Genomic DNA, 16,811 nt, shown 5'->3' with positions numbered 1-16,811 from the left:
ACAATGTTGTGTATGGAACGTATGGGAATACATACGTTTTGCAAACTTTACTAGTAATGCTATCGATGAATTCTAATAAGGTTATCGAAATTTAGTTTAAAAATCAGAAACAAAAATCGTTTTAACAACAGTCGAAATTGATTCATTTCTAGAGAATAAATAGTTCCAAACAATTTATCATATGCGACAGACAATTTACAAGATACGAGGCAAATTACTTACCGCTACTTTATATTGTAATTCGTGAGATTGGAGTCGGCCTTATATGATTCTGAATCTTCAGCGAGAAAACACAATTGATAACGCAAAGTTAAACGCCGAATTAAACATTTTTGGGAAAATATCAAAACAAAAAATATTTGTTCTTTCCTCACAGCAAAGAGTGAGAGAGAGAGAGAGAGGAGAGGAAAATATCACAATGTTTTTTCCTTTTAAATTATGTTTCGGCCACAAATTTATTAACATAGTCCATATCAGCCAATATCCCAAAAAAAAAGTTTATATTTCGACTTTTAAGTATTTAAACTGACTTCAGTTTTCACTTCAATAACGAAAGTTTATCTTATTTGTGGATATCGGAAATGAGACATTCGTCCCCTTTGATTATAGATTGAATTAAATTTTTGCGCTGTTTAGTTTTCCAACTGTTCGAATTTTTTACATGATTCCTTTGACATATCGAAAACTTGGAACATTTTTAAATTATTGTTGCCTTTGCGAAATAACTTCGAACTCTTTGGATTTCTGCTAATACTTTCGCGACTCTTCTAATTCTTCGACAGATTGTGAAATCTGCCACTTTTTAACTGACATGTATAAATTACTGTTCTTCTTATTTTTTTTGTACTTTTGATATTTCAAAAAAATATTTGTTTTTTCCATCTGTTGTGTATAACAGTTGATTTTAAATCTTTAGGCTATTATCTCTTTATGAATGACGTTAATTCTAAATGCTACGCTGCCAACAAATTAGGTTTTTTGTTTTAATATTAAAAGGCGGCAGATGGTTTGCGCATTAAAATATAATTTATATATAAATTTAATTTGAGAAGAGTTATGAACAAATGTGACGTTGTTAAACGTTTCAAACGAATGGAATATGAGGAATGTCAAATTGTAAAACTCGAAGCAAATATTGTTGGGAAATGTAAGAAGTACTTCCAAAATTTTGGTAGGCTGGTCATTTGTTGTGTTTTTTATTGTTAATTGGCTTAAACACCATTGTTTCTCTTATAGCTGCAATAAAAAGAATTTTGAATGAAAAACTTTACGCATTATCTATTTATAAAGAACATGTGAAAAATTTGGAACTTTATAACCGGGAATTAGAAAAATTGGTAGAAGAAAAGCAAGCGAACGTGACCAAAAAGCAAGAGCAAATACAAGAATTGGAATCTGAATTAGAAGAACAAGAGAAAAAGGACCTCGAAAACATGATGAAAATGGATCAGTATGGCTTGGCCATTGCTCAATTAAAGTTTGTCTAATAATATCGTTGTGCATGTTCTTTACAGTGTACGGCAGTCAAAGGAACTAACAGAAACTTATATTAATCTTCAAGCTTTGCCTGATCACGTACAGGGTGTGACTCTTAAAGATACAGTTGAAGGTAAAGAATGGGAACATTTCTGCATAAGTACAGCGGACCATACAGAAAAAGAGATCGAAGGCGTTTTAACAAAGTTGATACAAGATCAATCTGCATACAAAGAGCAATGGCGGAAACTAATCCTAGGGGAACTGCCAGAACATAATGAAACAACTTAACTACGTGCGTTCAATATGTTAAAGGGTTTTACCTTTAAGTAAATAGCAACTAGTTTTTAAAATTGTTGTTTCATTAGAGCAATGCATAATTTTCTATAATCTTTGAGTTGATTTTTATTCCGCTCACTCTTCTCGTAGTATGTGGATGCTCGTACGTGAGTAAGAATCATCAGTAAATTTTGTTTGTACATAAATGATTTACAAAATTTGTGATCGTCATAACCTTCGCATAAATCGAGTGGACAAGCGTTGCTAATGGGCAAATGAAGATATCTCATAGACTTGTGAAGTAAGAATTTTGTTTTTCGCATATAAATTTATCAAGTTTTTATTCCTACTAGTGAATAAATAAAATTCGTTATAATAAATTTTTGCGAATATATTTAATTGCATGTGTTGCACTTATTACCTCCCATTTTAAGTTGGTAGTTGGACGAATATATTAAAGTATATAGAGCATGTATTGTATATTTCTTGTGGCGCAAGTTTATATTCAGATTGTGCCGACGTACGTATCCACCAAACGGAATTTCTAACCACTTCCCATACACCGCTTTATTTTGAAAAATCATTATATGGAAAAAAATTCCAATTTTCGGAATTTTTCGACAAGACTCGCTAAGTATTAATATATCGACATTCCAAATTTGTAGCGAAAACGTGGTTCGGCTGTGGCAATTTTTTGAGCACTTTCTCACGTAACCTTCGTTTCTACGGAAACTGAATCTTTATATGGTAAACAGATGCAATTCTCATTATTTCGTGTTGAAAATTTGTTCATAGTCGTTATTTGACATTAAATTAAGTGGAACAAATCTGAACCGTATGGGTCTATTTCTAGCACCACATTTCTTACAAGGTTTCTCATGAATAGAAATAGTTCTATTTTTAATATTTTAGCATGTTAGCAAAAAATTAACTGTAGGAAATTTGGATTGCGTAGATCTATTTTGTAGACATTAACGCATTGTTTATAGGGGTTATCACGAAAAGCAAGTCTTTATACGGAGAGAAAGTCTTTTATGACGAAAACTAAAAAATTGCAAAACTTTGGGAAGTACATGAAATTTGCAAAATTCAGTTCACGCCATGTAATGTTTCGGACATTATCAAACATGCGAAACTTGATGAGAAATATGCCGTTGGTGTCTTATTACGAATCGAGTGAATACCAGTACTAGGAGTGCTGCAAGGTATCTAACGGTCGGCCTTGGCAAACTATAATGTTCTTACTTGTTTTACATTTCTGAAGTATGATTTCAATAGTGAAGTTTAACCAGAGAACTTCGACTTACATTATATTGCCATTTTCAAACAGGAAAGTCATTTTGGGGAGATGGAGTTGCCTTTGCAGTCGTTGATGGGGTTGACTAATTTGCTTAAAAATTTTATCGATTGCAAATAATCGACGAATAAAAAAATTCTCATAAATCTGAAAGTGATGAGTACGATGAAACGCCGTTTTGTTCAGGCTAAATGTAAGCACTTGATTTGAATAAGTTATAATCCATAACATCATATTGCTAGAATGGTTAGCGAAGCAACAATGATGAAATGGAGAGTTTTCAATATAATCCATCAATTCGCCTCACGTATAATGAATTAGTTTTTGCATTTGATTAGTTGAATGCAAATTCTGCTTCACTTGTTGTTTATATCTCATTCTAAAAGCATTTGGGTATACAATAAGATCGAAAAACTAACTAGTGATCAATTGTTTGAGCTGCGATCAACTGTCTTTAGTCTTCAGTTTGAGCTAAGACGTTCTAAACAGACGCGAAAAAAAGAATGGAATTCTTTACACAAATACTGTCGTTACTCTGTGTTTGCCTCGGCTTTTACTCTCTCTACAAATATGCTGTATATAGACCGAAAGGATTTCCACCCGGTTAGTTTGGGGTACACAAAATAAGAAAAATAAGAAAAAAAGATAGAAATGATGCTTTATGTTATATTAAACATTCGTTTTCGTTTCTATTAAGGACCACCGCGCCTACCTTTCTTCGGCAGTTATTTGTTTATGATGCTGACGAATTTCAAGTATTCGTACAAAAGTGTGTTAAAATTTAGCGAATGGTATAAATCTGACATTGTAGGATTTTATATGGGTTCGTTTCCAGTTGTGGTTATTCACAATGCTGAGGCAATACGTCAAGTGTTACGGGATGCCAGGTATGATGGACGTGTTCCAGCTTATTTGGTTCTAATGCGTCATCCTGAGGAAAAGTTAGAAGGTTTGCACTCAACTTGAATGTTTCAATGTTAAGTAGCCAATCCCTTCACGTTGTTTATCCTTTTTAGGAGTTTTGTTTCAAGAGGGTTCCATTTGGAAGGAACAAAGGCGTTTTGTTTTACGTTACCTAAGAGATTACGGTTTTGGTCGACGTTTCGCTGAGCTTGAATCATTTATTCAAGATCAGTTAAATGATATGTTGGATCTAATCAGAAGTGGACCCCGTTACGAACACGAAAGGCCTTTCGTCAGCAAAGATGGCAAACGTGTCTTGTTACCGTATTTCTTTGGACACTCGGGTCTTAACAGTTTTTTACATGTTGCCTATAACGAACGAATTTCACGTTCCGACCAAAACGATCTTTGGCAATTAATCCGAATTACTATTCAGTTTCAAAGAAATGCTGATGCATACGGAAAAATGATAAGTATTATGCCATGGATAAGATACGTTTTTCCAAAATGGAGCGGTTATAATGTTTTAAGAGAATCGAATCTATACATGCATGAGTTTTTCAGCAAAATTATTGATTATCATCTTAAGACTTATGATGAAAACTATGAACGTAACTTTTTGGATGTTTACATAAAAGAAATGCTCAAAGCTGAGTCGAACGGCAACCTTGATACGACTTTCAGACGCGATCAATTAATAATGAACATAATTGATTTCGTATTGCCATCTATAACAGCCATTAGTTTTCAACTTTCCTTTCTAATGCAACATTTTCTTGTGAATCCTAAAATACAGAAATCTATACAAACAGAAATAGATGAGATTGTTGGTCGGAATCGTTTGCCAACAGTAGATGATCGCCAATTTATGCCTTACACTGAAGCTACGGTAAGAGAGATTTTGAGAATAGAAACGCTAGTACCTTCGAATGTGCCGCATAAGACTTTAGAAGACACTCAACTAATGGGTTATAATATTCCGAAGGTATTTCCGGAATTTATATTCGATTTTCAAATTCCTATATTCAATCCCATAATTCAAGGATACTATCATTATACCCAGTCTATATGCTTATCATAATGATGCAAAGGTTTGGGGAGATCCATTAGTTTTTAGACCGGAACGTTTTTTAAATGAAAAGGGTGAACTCTGTCTAAAAAAAGACGTTTCTTTACCGTTTGGCGCTGGTAAGTTGACAAGATGAATAAAAAATATATATACATTTCCCCTGAATAACTTACAGGTAAGCGCCTTTGTGCTGGTGAAACATTTTCTAGAAATCTTTTGTTCCTTATGGTCTCCACTCTATGTCAAAGTTATCACTTTACTTTAGCAGAGGACGATAAATTGCCCAAATTATCTAGCAATTTAAGTGGCTTTATTGTTTCCCCACAAGATTTTTGGCTACAACTCGAAGAAAGAAATTAAGATTAGCTCCGCTTGTAAAGTATATTAATCTTGAAACTAAACCGGAAATTGTATAAAAGGAATAAAAAAAAAAAAATGGATTTTTCAATTAAAATTTATTTTCCAAAGATTTTGCTTTCATTTCGCTATAATGCAAAGGTATTTTATATATAGAAGAAGACTTGCTGTTCTTTTTAAGAATACAAGTATGATCAGAGGTAATAATAACAAGCGAACAGGAAAACTATTATCTTTGAAGTTAGTCGAGAACTGTTAAAAGGTCATGATTCACCTCGAGCAAAAGGCGACCGTACAACACGTAGTGTGGTGCCCCCTTCACCGGGACCGGTTAATGTTCGAATTCCGACCTCGTAGAGTATCGCATCTCCGGTTACTGGATCGAACTGTGCGCCAGCCGTCGATCTGCTGTCCATTGAACTGGACGATTTGTCTTCGCCAAGACCACTTTTAACGGATAAAGTTCTGGACCAAATGGATTAGTCGGCAATACCTAAACACAAGCGGTTAGAAATATTACCCAAGGCCCCTAAGGGTACGTATGCTGAAGCTGTAAAAAGTATCCCGTGTGTGTTTCAAGTTGAAGGTGAAGGCTCAGTAGCCGCGTCCTGTGGCGCACGCTACTGCGCGTCTCATTATAACGCAATCGAGATGTCGGCAAAGACTCACACAACTAGTCAAGTTGGGTTCTTCTCAAGCGTTGCTGGGGCGCAATCTTCGTTTCTTAATAATAGTGGAAGAAATGAATTAGTTTCCGTTCTACCGAGCAAAGCGGCGTTTATTTTCAGTCTCGCTGCCTGTACGGTAGTAGACAGCATGAAATTTCATAACGCAGAATTAAGTTTTTAAGTTGAAATCATCAGAAGTAAGAGTGATTGCTTCGTTCAAAGTCCCGTCGCCCACGGAACTTCAGTGCTGCCCTGAACAAGTCATTCTGAACGAAGGATATTATGGTTAGAGAAAGCGTGTAAAATGTTGTGGGCCTAACCTCAAAAATTCGCTCTACTTTCCTAAATGCAGTGAGGACGCAGTTTTCCTTTTTGGCCTTCTCTGAGATTTGGTTAAAGTCTGATTTACATTCTTCGGAACTTTTTCACAATTTTTTCCAGGTTTTTAGAAAAGATCGATTGGATCGCATTGGTGGTGTGTTAGTTGTCATATCTGCTGAAGTCCGGTCCTATTCAATTGAATTTCCTACTCCTTCCGACGTTGAATTTATTGCCATTCGGGCGAAAATTGCCAATAAACGGTTGTATGTAACTTGCTCCTATGAGTTGCCCCCAAACGAGGGCAACTCTATTTATAAGAAACATGCTGCGTTTATTTGTGATGTGGGCGAAGAGACTTAATCTACTGATATAAGTCATAGTGTTGGTGGACTTCAATTTGCTACAAGTCACTTGGTGTTACAGTGACACATTAACATCTGATAGAGCTTCGCGTCAATACAACCGTACCTCTAACTGTAATGGCAGATTTTTGCTTTGCCATTTTCCGGGAGATAGTTGAAAATCGCTGTCCACCTTTTAGTTTTTCTGAGGATCCGTATCTTCCAGCAATTTGTATTTCCTTTTATTGCAGATATGATGGTCCGTTCTATGTGGTAAGCCCAACTTTCTTCCAAAAACATTGTGATTTTATGTTACTGCTTAAATCTCATCTTTCACGCATTAAGCTCGATTTCTCAGCAAGAAATATACTACCAATATTGTCGTAGTGCCTTCGTTCTGTAATGTGTTAAACTTAGCTACCTCTGCATTCATTTCCTTCAAACAACCTCGGCCTCGAAGTGCTTTCCTTTTGTGTTGGAACAGTAATTTCCTTATTCCCGTCCACTGATGTGGAAATAGACATCGAGTTGAGAAATATAGAGGCATCGCCAAGCTGAGTGCCTTACCTAAGTTGTTGGAGTGAATTGCTACTCAGTGTTTAGCTTTTTCTATCGAATCTTATATTTCTCCATTCCAGCGTGGTTTTCAAGGCTTTTTCTAGTGGCTCTCGTACAGACGTCGTATGTACCGATTTTAGCAAAGCATTTGATTTAGTTAATCATAACTTATTGATCTTCAAACTCTATGCGGCTGGCATAGTGAAATGGATAAGCTCTTGTCTGCATAACAAATCTTTTAAGGTTCTGTTTAATTTCATCACCTCGAAGGAATTGCCCGTGACGTCTAGCGTCCCTCAAGGCAGTAAATGCAAGAAGCTTTCTTTCTTAAAACGGAAGGCATTCGGTACTGATTTTTTCATTGATTCATATACGTTGCGAAACGTCGATTCGTTTTTCGGTTTCGGGGATCTATTCGCCCAAAGATTACGTTTTAATTTGCTTATTGAGCTTTATTTATGTAAAGCTAAGAGATGATCTAAACAGCTGAAGAATCATTACACTACAGAAAGGCTATACATGTGTGTACATAGTGAGTATGCCTCGGTTGTGTGGTCCCCTCCTATAGTTGGTATATAGATTTAATTGAATCAGTTCAAAAGCAATCGTTGCTGTTTGTCCTTAGAAATTTGGATTGGTGACCACTTGTCTCTTTGCCTCCTTATGAAAATAGATTGCTTCTATTATCCCTACCGTCACTTGGGAAACGTAGATTTGTTCTTGGGCTTTCCTTCTTAATCAAAGTAATAAATGGTTTCAATGACTCGCCCGCATTACTTGTTGAGATAAGCTTTAATGTCCCTAACCGCATCTCAAGGCACTCTATTTTTATTTAGCTGAATCAATGTAAATACAATTATGAACTGCTTAACCCGTTTAGAATTGATTTCAGAGACCTAAATGATGTCTATCACTTAGTCTCAATATCGGATCCCTTAAAGTCTATCGGAACGACTTTGCTTAATACGCGCGATTTGCCTTTGTCGTATTTAAACCAACTTTTCATTTTAACATCTCGTTATGATTCAAAAATTAATGAGTGTTCCTTAGCGCATGGGTTGCCATGCCTTTGCATGTTTGCGATGGCTTAGGACTTCACTTGCAACTTGGATCTTTACCGGTTGTGCGTGTGCCTCTGTGCTAGCTGTTTATATGCCCTCTTTTTTTCTTTCTTATTTATTTATACATGAAATATTATTTATTATATTGTGTTGTGTGTTTTTTATATTTATATTTTTATTTCATTTCATTTGCTTCTCCTTATGTACTTTATACCAATTTGTAGTATTAATTAGTATAAGGCTTACTTTCAAAAGTCAATTAAATTCGACTGTAACTTATTTTATATGCGTTTCATGTGTGAGCGACTTTTTTTTCTTAACTTTTCTTTTCTTTATAGTAGTCGTTAATAATAATTGGCATATATCTAAGTCTTAATTTAATTCGGCTGTTCATTAATTTTAGCCGAATTTGATGTGTTAATGAATAAATAAACAAAAAAAAAAAAAACGAGAAAGAAATAAAGTGAAAAACTGATAAGATCAGTTGTGCAAACGTCTTCAATAAAGATATTACATAGGGTAAATGATACGCACGATCTTCGATTTCCCGACCGGGAAGTGCCCGCAGAGACGATGAAAGTATGATAAATGTGTGGATGAAAGCCACGTATCCGATTTTCTTTTTCGTAAATGTGTAACAAGCTTTTTAATAGTGTAAGTGAAAAACGCTGTCTCTAATCTTTAGGCAGGGAAGTGTCAAGAGAAGATATGAAGGCACCAAAAAACCACGATCTCTGATTATTTGCTTCGAAAATGTTAGCAGAGGAGATCTTTTATAGAGTTAGTGAAAAGCATGATCCTTGATCTTCCGGTCTGGATAGGTGGGCAGTAAAGATATTACGTAGTGCACGGTCTCTCGCCTTTGATTTGGCGAATATGGGCAGCAAAGTTGTCGTGTAGCATAGTTGGGAATAATAATTGGGTAGTTGGACAATAACTTCAACAACAAGTTGGATTCCAAACAAGATAAAAGAGATGTAAAAGCCTCAGAGTTTTAATACAATTCGTAAACAACAATAAAAAATAATAGTAATCTTGTTAATGTCAATAGGAAAATTCTAATGCAGCGTGTGCTGCGCACAATATTTAATGAATGATGGCTTGTTTTGTAAATTGTTTATTTTGTATTATTTAAACGTTTTATTTATTTATTTAAATTGTTCACCGTTTTTTGAATCAATAATACTTTCATAAAAGCAATCGACGACAACAATTGACAGCACATCCGAATCGATCAAACAGATTTTTGATTGCATAACAATAACAAAAGTGGGTAATTATTCTTAATACGTAAGGTAACGTAACGATATTGTAATAGCGCTACGAATTAATCCTTTCAAATACAAAACTTAATCGTCTTAATCGAGTATCGCCCTAATATCGAGTAAAATTTATAAAAAAAACTCCGAGCTGTTGCGATTAATTGAATAAATAATTATTAATAAGTATAATAAGAAGATTATTAAGCTTAGGCGCAGTAAAATAAACACTCAACACTTGGCTTTGTAGTAATAAACATCCATACGATGCTCACCAACTTTTTAGCTTATTTTATACATTTATTCGATTAGTGAAATTTACATAAAGACATTCCTGATAATGTGAGAGGGAGTGACGAAATGTCGTTATTTGCTTTTGAATTAAAAACAAATGCAAATATTCGCAGACAGACGTAAGTGCAAACTATCGTCGTGTGAATGATTCAGAGACAACATTGGATTACTTTGTTGTTGTTAACCTAAAGGGATGCTCAGTGATTCTGTTACTAAGTTTACCTTAAAAAAATGTTCTTTTCAATTAAACAGCGATCGTAGCTTATATTGATCTGCATAAATATGAATGCGATTAATTACGCTATGATTACGAGTAGCACGCAATTGCTGATACTGATGCCTTATAATTATAACTTATCTCTCAATAAATCGTCGTTCGCCACTTAATGCATTCGTATTTAAGAAATCAGTTCAGTTAAGCAATTAAACGCGCCCGTTCAACAATAAAGTGCAACTGGAATTTATTTAATTAAATAAAAATACAAATAATAAATAGAGAAAATTGTAATTGATTTCAAATATTCCTGTGTGTGTTTTATACAATGCTAACCGAAATTTTATTAACAACTTGTGCGTGTGCGTGTTTATATCTTTCTTACAAATATGCTTTCTATCGGCCAAAAGGATTTCCGCCCGGTCAGTTGATTCGACATAATTCTGCATTCTGATATTTCTAATCATGAGCTCATTTTTTTTTTTTTTTGCAACCCTCAGGACCACCACGTATACCGCTATTTGGCAGTTATTTGTTTATGATGCTCTCCGATTTCAAATTCCTACATAAAGGTGTTTTAAAATTTTGCAAATGGTATAAGTCAGACATTGTGGGTTTTCATATGGGCCCTTTTCCGGTTGTTGCCGTTCATAATGCTGATGGGGTGCGTGAAGTTTTAACCAGAAGTGAATTTGATGGTCGTCCCGGGATTTATGTCGCTCAGATGAGGGGTCCAAATGACGAACTTTTAGGTATGCCTTTTAAAATCCACTTGTGCCAAATATGTCGATTTTTATGTATTTTTCCGGATCCGAAAAGTAACAGGACCCACTATTTTAAGAGTTTGTACCTTTGATCAAAATATCGAAACAGTATCACTTTTTCATTGCTAATGTGAGTAGGGCAGCTTTTAAACGATTTCAAGGTACTTAGGTTTACTACTCTTCATCCGAAGTATGGGAAGAAACTAAACTCGTTTATAAAGATCTTTAGCTTACAGGGCTTGTATGAATTCGAATGTTGCTTGTCACTATCTACTTACTGCCGTAGACCGATGCAGATGACAGGGCGGACTGCCTCTCACCTTCGTGGATAAACGTGGAAACAATGGAACTCGTTTATAATGATCCTCACTGTAAACGGCTGTTTTCTCGCTGTTGTGTCGTTGTCAGAGCACAACACAGATCACGTGGCGAAGACCATCTAGACTTCGTGGATAAATGTAACAAAAATGGAAGTCGTTTGTAACTATCTTTATTGTGCAGGACTCGAATGAATTCGAATTACTTCGTCACCATTGCGCCGCTTTCGTGGGACAACTCAGATTGCGGGGAGAATGCATCCTCCCCTTCGTCGAAAAAAATTGTAACATCTCTGTATTGTGTCTTCGCTGTGCAGTCTTCTTGGCCATCGATACGTCCTTGCCGTAGAATGTAAGAGATTACTGGGTAGACGTACTCTCATTCTCGGTCTAAACGCTGTGCAAAACCCTTATAGTTTCAAACAACCCGGTTATGTGTTTTATCAGTCTCCATCTTTTGCGTCAGGAGGACGAAAACTTCTTGCCGGCCGGCTTTGTCGACGATTCAAAAGACACGCCTTCTGCTCAGGTCAGATATGTCAGCAAATTAAGTTACCCTGGCAAGTGGTGTAACTTTCATCGTCTACACATTCCCTTTTCAAGTTTCTGGGTGTTCCCATGAATAATTATTTCAGGTCATTATCTACCTTAAGTAAGCTCCGCTATTAGGCGGTTTGGCTGTATCATCCAAAATTGTTAATCGCTGAAATACAGCTACATACAGGCCGACATACAATAGGTAGAAATATTTATCACACCAATACTATAAAATATGAAATACATATATATGTGTATAGGGCAAGATTCCGTAACCATATCAACCTGTTTATGCCTATGCTATACGTAGTTCGATCTTTTGAGCTGACAACAAGTTAAACAAACGAATTGAAATTTGGTTTAAATTAACAATTACGATGGTTTGAAGAGAGACATAGTTGTAAAGTATATAAACATTTTCCGTAAATATTTTCCAAAATTTTTATAAAATTCGGCTTAAAATTTTCCCAACTACAAAAGTTTCTTCAGCTTTCTTCCGTGTTTATAGCGAAAAAAAACAAGTTTTGAACGTCCCATGAAGTATACGTCATTTTGATTGCGGTGAACAACGGATTCGATTTAACTGTGCTCGTCTTGTGTCTGTTAAAATCACCATAAAAGTGTTAGAAGACTGCCTGGTAGAAATTTTCTCTTTTTCCTCTTAAGCTGAGAAAATAACAAAAACAAAAAAAATTAAAATTCGGCCATCAAAGGAATTGATTTTGTTTTTTTTTTTGCTTATTTGAAGTTATTCTTTAACGCTTTAAAGTTCGTTCCCTTAATCCCTTTTGAAGAGAATCAACTGATTCTGGCAAATCGTTTGAAAACCCGTAAACAGGGACTACAGTATGGAACATTATATGAAAAAATGTCATTTCAAATATCGAAGATTCGTGCGAAGACTGTGCTCGCACAGTCGCAAATATGTTATGAGTAGGATTTATATGAAGCCGGGAAGAGGATTAAAAATTCGTTCCCAAGCGAACCCTATCTTAATTGAGTTTTTGCATTTTGTTATCAATAATAATTAAAAAAATTGTTTTAATCAGTATTCGAAAAACACACTGACCTCAATGAAAGTGTAAAAAAAAGAAAAGGAAGCAATCCTGAGAATAACAATAATGTTATGACGACTCTTAAAAACTGGATTAAAATGTGTTGTAATCATGTCTACTTACATTGACGTAAAGATAATTTGCTGTTCACAATTCCATTATTGGAAGAACCTTCTTTGAGCTACGTCTCGCAAAGCTTCCTCTTTCCCGCTTCTTCCGCGAGTTGACTAATCAACAAAAGATGATTTACTGAGTTGAGTAGAATGCCATATAATCTAGCGGCCAGTGTTCGCGTTTTTACAGAACTTTCATTTTCAAGGTCGCACAAAAATAAAAAGAAGAAGGAAAATAAAGTTTAAAAGTATGCGCCAAAATTCTAAAAATTCGTTGGGGAACATAATGCTTAAGTAGTGCTGTCTTTTAAATTAATGATTGCTTCGTTTCATCCGCACGTGCATTTCCAGATTAAAAAGTTCAATGAAACTTAATGAACTTACGCTCTATCATAGACAAAGAAATAAAATTTAATTAATAAAATGATTGAGAGAGAAACAAAGTCCATTTCTATATATATATATGTAGGGTGTGAGCTTGTATTCGTATAAATATGTTACTTAATTTTGGTCTCGTGAATTATTAAATGTCTTTCATTATAAAAATCATTTAAATGTTTTTGTCTCCTGCCGTATTTCCTTTTTCCTGTATTTAGGTATCTTCTTTCGGGAAGGTCAATTCTGGAAAGAGCAAAGACGTTTTGTATTACGTTATTTAAGGGACTTTGGTTTTGGTCGACGCTTTATGGAACTTGAACTGGTCATTCAAGAGGAACTAAACGATATGTTGGATTTGATTAGAAATGGACCAAAATTTGATCATGAGAAACCGTACTGTAAGGAGAGCGGTATGCGTATATGTTTACCTAATTTCTTTAGTCCCTTTGTGGCCAACAGCGTTTTTCATATTGTATGCAATGAGCGAACACCACGCTCCGAACAAGCCGATCTATGGGAATTAATACGCTACGGCTTACAATTTCAACGTACCGCAGACGATTATGGGAAAATGCTATCAATTATGCCATGGATAAAGCATATCTTTCCAAATTGGAGCAGTTATAACAAATTGACTGAATCGAATATATTCTTGTTTAAATATTTCGAAAAGATTGTCGATCGTCATATTAAAACTTATGATGAAAGTTACGAACGCAATTTTCTGGATAAGTACATAAGAGAAATGCGAGAGGCCGATCTTGAAGGCAATGAGGATACATCTTTCAAACGCAATCAATTCATATTGAGTTTAATTGACTTCACTTTCCCGGCCTTTACCGCGGTGGGGGTGCAACTATCATTTTTGGTTCAGTATTTTCTCTTATATCCTGAAGTTCAAAAACGCATACAAAAGGAAATAGACGAAGTGGTCGGGGCGGGACGTTTGCCTACTTTAGAAGATCGCCAATTTATGTCCTATACGGAAGCAACGATAAGAGAGATTTTAAGAATAGAAACTTTAGTACCGTCTAGTGTACCGCACAAGACTTTGGTCGATACTGAACTAATGGGTTATAAGATACCCAAGGTAGCTATTTAAGTATATAAACTTGAAAAAAAGAACGTTCGTCTAATACCCGTAAATATTTTGTAGGATACACTAATTGTCCCTGCTCTATATGCATATCACAATGATAAACGGGTTTGGGGTGATCCACAGAATTTTAGACCCGAACGTTTTTTGGACGATAAGGGACATCTGTGCTTAAAAAAAGATGTTTCGTTTCCTTTCGGAGCTGGAAAGCGTTTGTGTGCCGGAGAAACATTTGCCAGAAATATGTTATTTTTGGTAACTGCCGCTCTTTGTCAAAACTTCAATTTTATTTTAGCCGATGGTGACGTATTACCGGATTTATCAACTAATTTAAGCGGCTTAATTACTTCTCCTATGGATTATTGGGTTCAGTTGGAGGAAAGAGCGTAAAATGCAATTTCATATAAGTTTAATTTAAATAGGATCCTTAAGAAATTGTGTATTAATGTTACGCATGTAACGCGTGAGAGTATAAAGATTTCCTTTTATTTTTATGTATTATACCTTAACAATTTTTTAATATAGTTTTTGATTTTTTGAACTCGGCTTTATTCAAGAGTTCAGCTAATTGCGGATTAATTTCATTGTTTTCATTTTTATTGATATTTTTGGCACTCTTTGGCGCTGAAGGACAAATATTATTATTTAAGCAATTTTCACATTTTGGTTTTGCCGGAGTACAGACGGTTTGTCCGAAGCCTACTAATAGATGATTCACTTCACCCCACAATTGTTGCGGTAACCAGGCTTCTAGAGCTAAGCGCGTCTGCTCGGGTTCTTTAGTGGCTTTCGGCACCCAATTTAAACGATTGCAAATGCGATGCACGTGAACATCTACACCAATGCCAGTGACTTGTTGCCAAGCGGTAGACATACAAATATGAGCCATTTTAGGTCCAACACCAGGCAAGGCTACTAACTCTTTAATATTATTGGGTATATCAGAGCCATAATTCTCCACTAGAATTTTTGAAGTTTGTTGCAAATACTTCGCTTTATTCTAGACGAAAGGTTAGAAAACGTAAGTTTAGAAAATGGATTTTAAATTAAATAAATAATTCTCGATAAATACCTTATAAAATGAAACAGGATGGAGCATATTCTCCAAAGTATTTAATTTCATATTAACTATCGTCTCGGGAATAAGAGTTTGTTCTTTCAATCTTAACATGGCATGATACGTGGTCTCATCTTTGGTTTGACTTGATAACATAAGAGCGACTAGCTTATGAAATCTTTGAGTCTAGAACATGTAAAATTTAAAAAGATGATGAAAAAGCGATTTTTGGGAAGAAAATAGAAACCTTTTCGTCAGCATTCTCATCAGCACATTTATGACAACCCATTGTGTCCACAGGAGCATTATCCTTCAAACGCATTAAACGTATGTTTTCTAAAATCTCCCGCCAATCCTTCGGCTCCCAGTTTACTTCATCGGTTTCTTTTTTGATTTTTTTGCTTGAACTAGCCCCCGTAAGTTCATTTATACCTTTGGGTTTTTTAGAGTTGATTACTTTTTCCGGTTCTTCATCTAACTGTTTTAGGTCTATTACAGAAGGATTGTTGTGCACTTTGCCGCCTTTTTCTAATTCGTCTGATTTTTTTTTAGTTCTTAATCTAGTTTTTGCATAAGTAGACGAACTCATTTCTTCCATATCCAAAATTTCATCATCGTTTGCTTTTCGGCCTGCTTTGCCGTTAACTTCAAGCTTTTCAGTAATAGAATTGATATTGTTATCAACTTTCATCTAATAAATTCGCAGATTAGCCAGCGCTAAGAGTTAATTTTAAACAAACTTACCGCCTCTGTAATTTGTGGGATTTGGGTTCGATTTTTTTTGATCTTTGATTTATTTGTTGCTAGGGATTGCTTGGATTTTTTAACGCTGTTCATGGTTCTTAAATTTACTCTAAATAAATGTTGAACCATTCAATAAATATATGAAAAGAAATGTTTAGCGATTTTTCCCGACTTTCGTAGCTATATGTATTCCTCTTCTTCCTTCCTTAGTTTAACATTGCGCATTCATAATAAATCGATAACACCAATTTTAATTTTCGTTGCAAAAGGTAACAAAGAGTAAAAAGTAGCAAAAACACAAAAAAAGGAGCATAAGAGTTGAATTAGGTAAGCAAAGTTATCGATAGAATTTCGCTTTAATTAGAAAATGTATTGATTAAAAATTTTTGATTCCGTTAGAGGTAGAAATATCAGACACCTTTTTTAATGATACAAACTACGCGAGTGATAGAAAGTTAACAGTAGGTTTTTAATAGAAATATGTTCAAGCCAAGTAAGTGCATAATTAGTAATAAATGTGTGCCTCAATTAGAAGATTGATATTAACATCAATAATGAGGTATTAGGTGTAACGGCAATTAAAAAAAGTGTAATAATCATTAATGGTTGTTATGGTAAAAACCGCAAAAGTAACTCTATGAAAAGAGATTTTT

At 35.0% G+C, this 16,811-nt stretch overlaps 3 protein-coding genes and 1 long non-coding RNA gene across 6 annotated transcripts; 3 read left to right on the top strand and 1 right to left on the bottom strand.

Moving 5' to 3' along the window:
* The first annotated feature begins 1,000 nt into the window (after positions 1–1,000).
* LOC119638787 lies at positions 1,001–1,856 on the top strand. 2 transcript variants are annotated; one of them, XM_038035798.1, is made up of 3 exons: positions 1,001–1,147; positions 1,237–1,450; positions 1,515–1,856. In XM_038035798.1, exons 1-3 carry the CDS (start codon positions 1,057–1,059, stop codon positions 1,765–1,767), a joined length of 558 nt encoding a protein of 185 aa, XP_037891726.1. In that variant the 5' UTR covers positions 1,001–1,056; the 3' UTR covers positions 1,768–1,856. The 2 variants fall into 2 exon arrangements, with proteins under 2 accessions (XP_037891726.1, XP_037891725.1); XM_038035797.1 differs by having other exon boundaries at positions 1,001–1,171.
* A 1,597-nt stretch (positions 1,857–3,453) lies between these two features.
* Positions 3,454–14,925, top strand: LOC119638705. The gene is made up of 9 exons (XM_038035649.1): positions 3,454–3,655; positions 3,750–4,001; positions 4,069–4,940; positions 4,999–5,143; positions 5,200–5,376; positions 10,415–10,519; positions 10,598–10,849; positions 13,480–14,351; positions 14,418–14,925. Exons 1-9 carry the CDS (start codon positions 3,556–3,558, stop codon positions 14,745–14,747), a joined length of 3,105 nt encoding a protein of 1,034 aa, XP_037891577.1. The 5' UTR covers positions 3,454–3,555; the 3' UTR covers positions 14,748–14,925.
* LOC119638734 lies at positions 10,858–11,889 on the top strand. The gene is made up of 2 exons (XR_005247494.1): positions 10,858–11,022; positions 11,083–11,889. It is a non-coding gene; the product is annotated as an uncharacterized LOC119638734 (long non-coding RNA).
* LOC119638733 (endonuclease III-like protein 1) lies at positions 14,777–16,386 on the bottom strand. 2 transcript variants are annotated; one of them, XM_038035704.1, is made up of 4 exons: positions 16,159–16,386; positions 15,662–16,105; positions 15,430–15,600; positions 14,777–15,357 (listed from the first exon to the last, which is right to left on the bottom strand). In XM_038035704.1, exons 1-4 carry the CDS (start codon positions 16,285–16,287, stop codon positions 14,863–14,865), a joined length of 1,239 nt encoding a protein of 412 aa, XP_037891632.1. In that variant the 5' UTR covers positions 16,288–16,386; the 3' UTR covers positions 14,777–14,862. The 2 variants fall into 2 exon arrangements, with proteins under 2 accessions (XP_037891632.1, XP_037891633.1); XM_038035705.1 differs by having other exon boundaries at positions 15,662–16,066.
* Between the last annotated feature and the right edge of the window lie 425 nt (positions 16,387–16,811).

The sequence above is a fragment of the Glossina fuscipes genome, unplaced genomic scaffold (genome assembly GCF_014805625.2).
Source record: "Glossina fuscipes isolate IAEA_lab_2018 unplaced genomic scaffold, Yale_Gfus_2 109, whole genome shotgun sequence".
NCBI lineage: Eukaryota > Metazoa > Arthropoda > Insecta > Diptera > Glossinidae > Glossina > Glossina fuscipes.
This window is presented reverse-complemented; position numbering and strand designations above follow the sequence as displayed.

What these genes read in the sequence shown, in the direction of transcription:
- LOC119638733 (XM_038035704.1), bottom strand. Translation starts at nt 16,287, where the DNA reads ATGGTTCAACATTTATTTAGAGTAAATTTAAGAACCATGAACAGCGTT. An exon ending in ATGAGAATGCTGACGAAAAG is followed by an intron (nt 15,601 to 15,661) that starts GTTTCTATTTTC and finishes TACATGTTCTAG; the next exon opens with ACTCAAAGATTTCATAAGCT. An exon ending in ATCCTGTTTCATTTTATAAG is followed by an intron (nt 15,358 to 15,429) that starts GTATTTATCGAG and finishes CCTTTCGTCTAG; the next exon opens with AATAAAGCGAAGTATTTGCA.
- LOC119638787 (XM_038035797.1), top strand. Translation starts at nt 1,057, where the DNA reads ATGAACAAATGTGACGTTGTTAAACGTTTCAAACGAATGGAATATGAG. An exon ending in GAAGTACTTCCAAAATTTTG is followed by an intron (nt 1,172 to 1,236) that starts GTAGGCTGGTCA and finishes TTTCTCTTATAG; the next exon opens with CTGCAATAAAAAGAATTTTG. An exon ending in AACATGATGAAAATGGATCA is followed by an intron (nt 1,451 to 1,514) that starts GTATGGCTTGGC and finishes TGTTCTTTACAG; the next exon opens with TGTACGGCAGTCAAAGGAAC.
- LOC119638705 (XM_038035649.1), top strand. Translation starts at nt 3,556, where the DNA reads ATGGAATTCTTTACACAAATACTGTCGTTACTCTGTGTTTGCCTCGGC. An exon ending in TCCTGAGGAAAAGTTAGAAG is followed by an intron (nt 4,002 to 4,068) that starts GTTTGCACTCAA and finishes TATCCTTTTTAG; the next exon opens with GAGTTTTGTTTCAAGAGGGT. An exon ending in TGGGTTATAAGATACCCAAG is followed by an intron (nt 14,352 to 14,417) that starts GTAGCTATTTAA and finishes AATATTTTGTAG; the next exon opens with GATACACTAATTGTCCCTGC.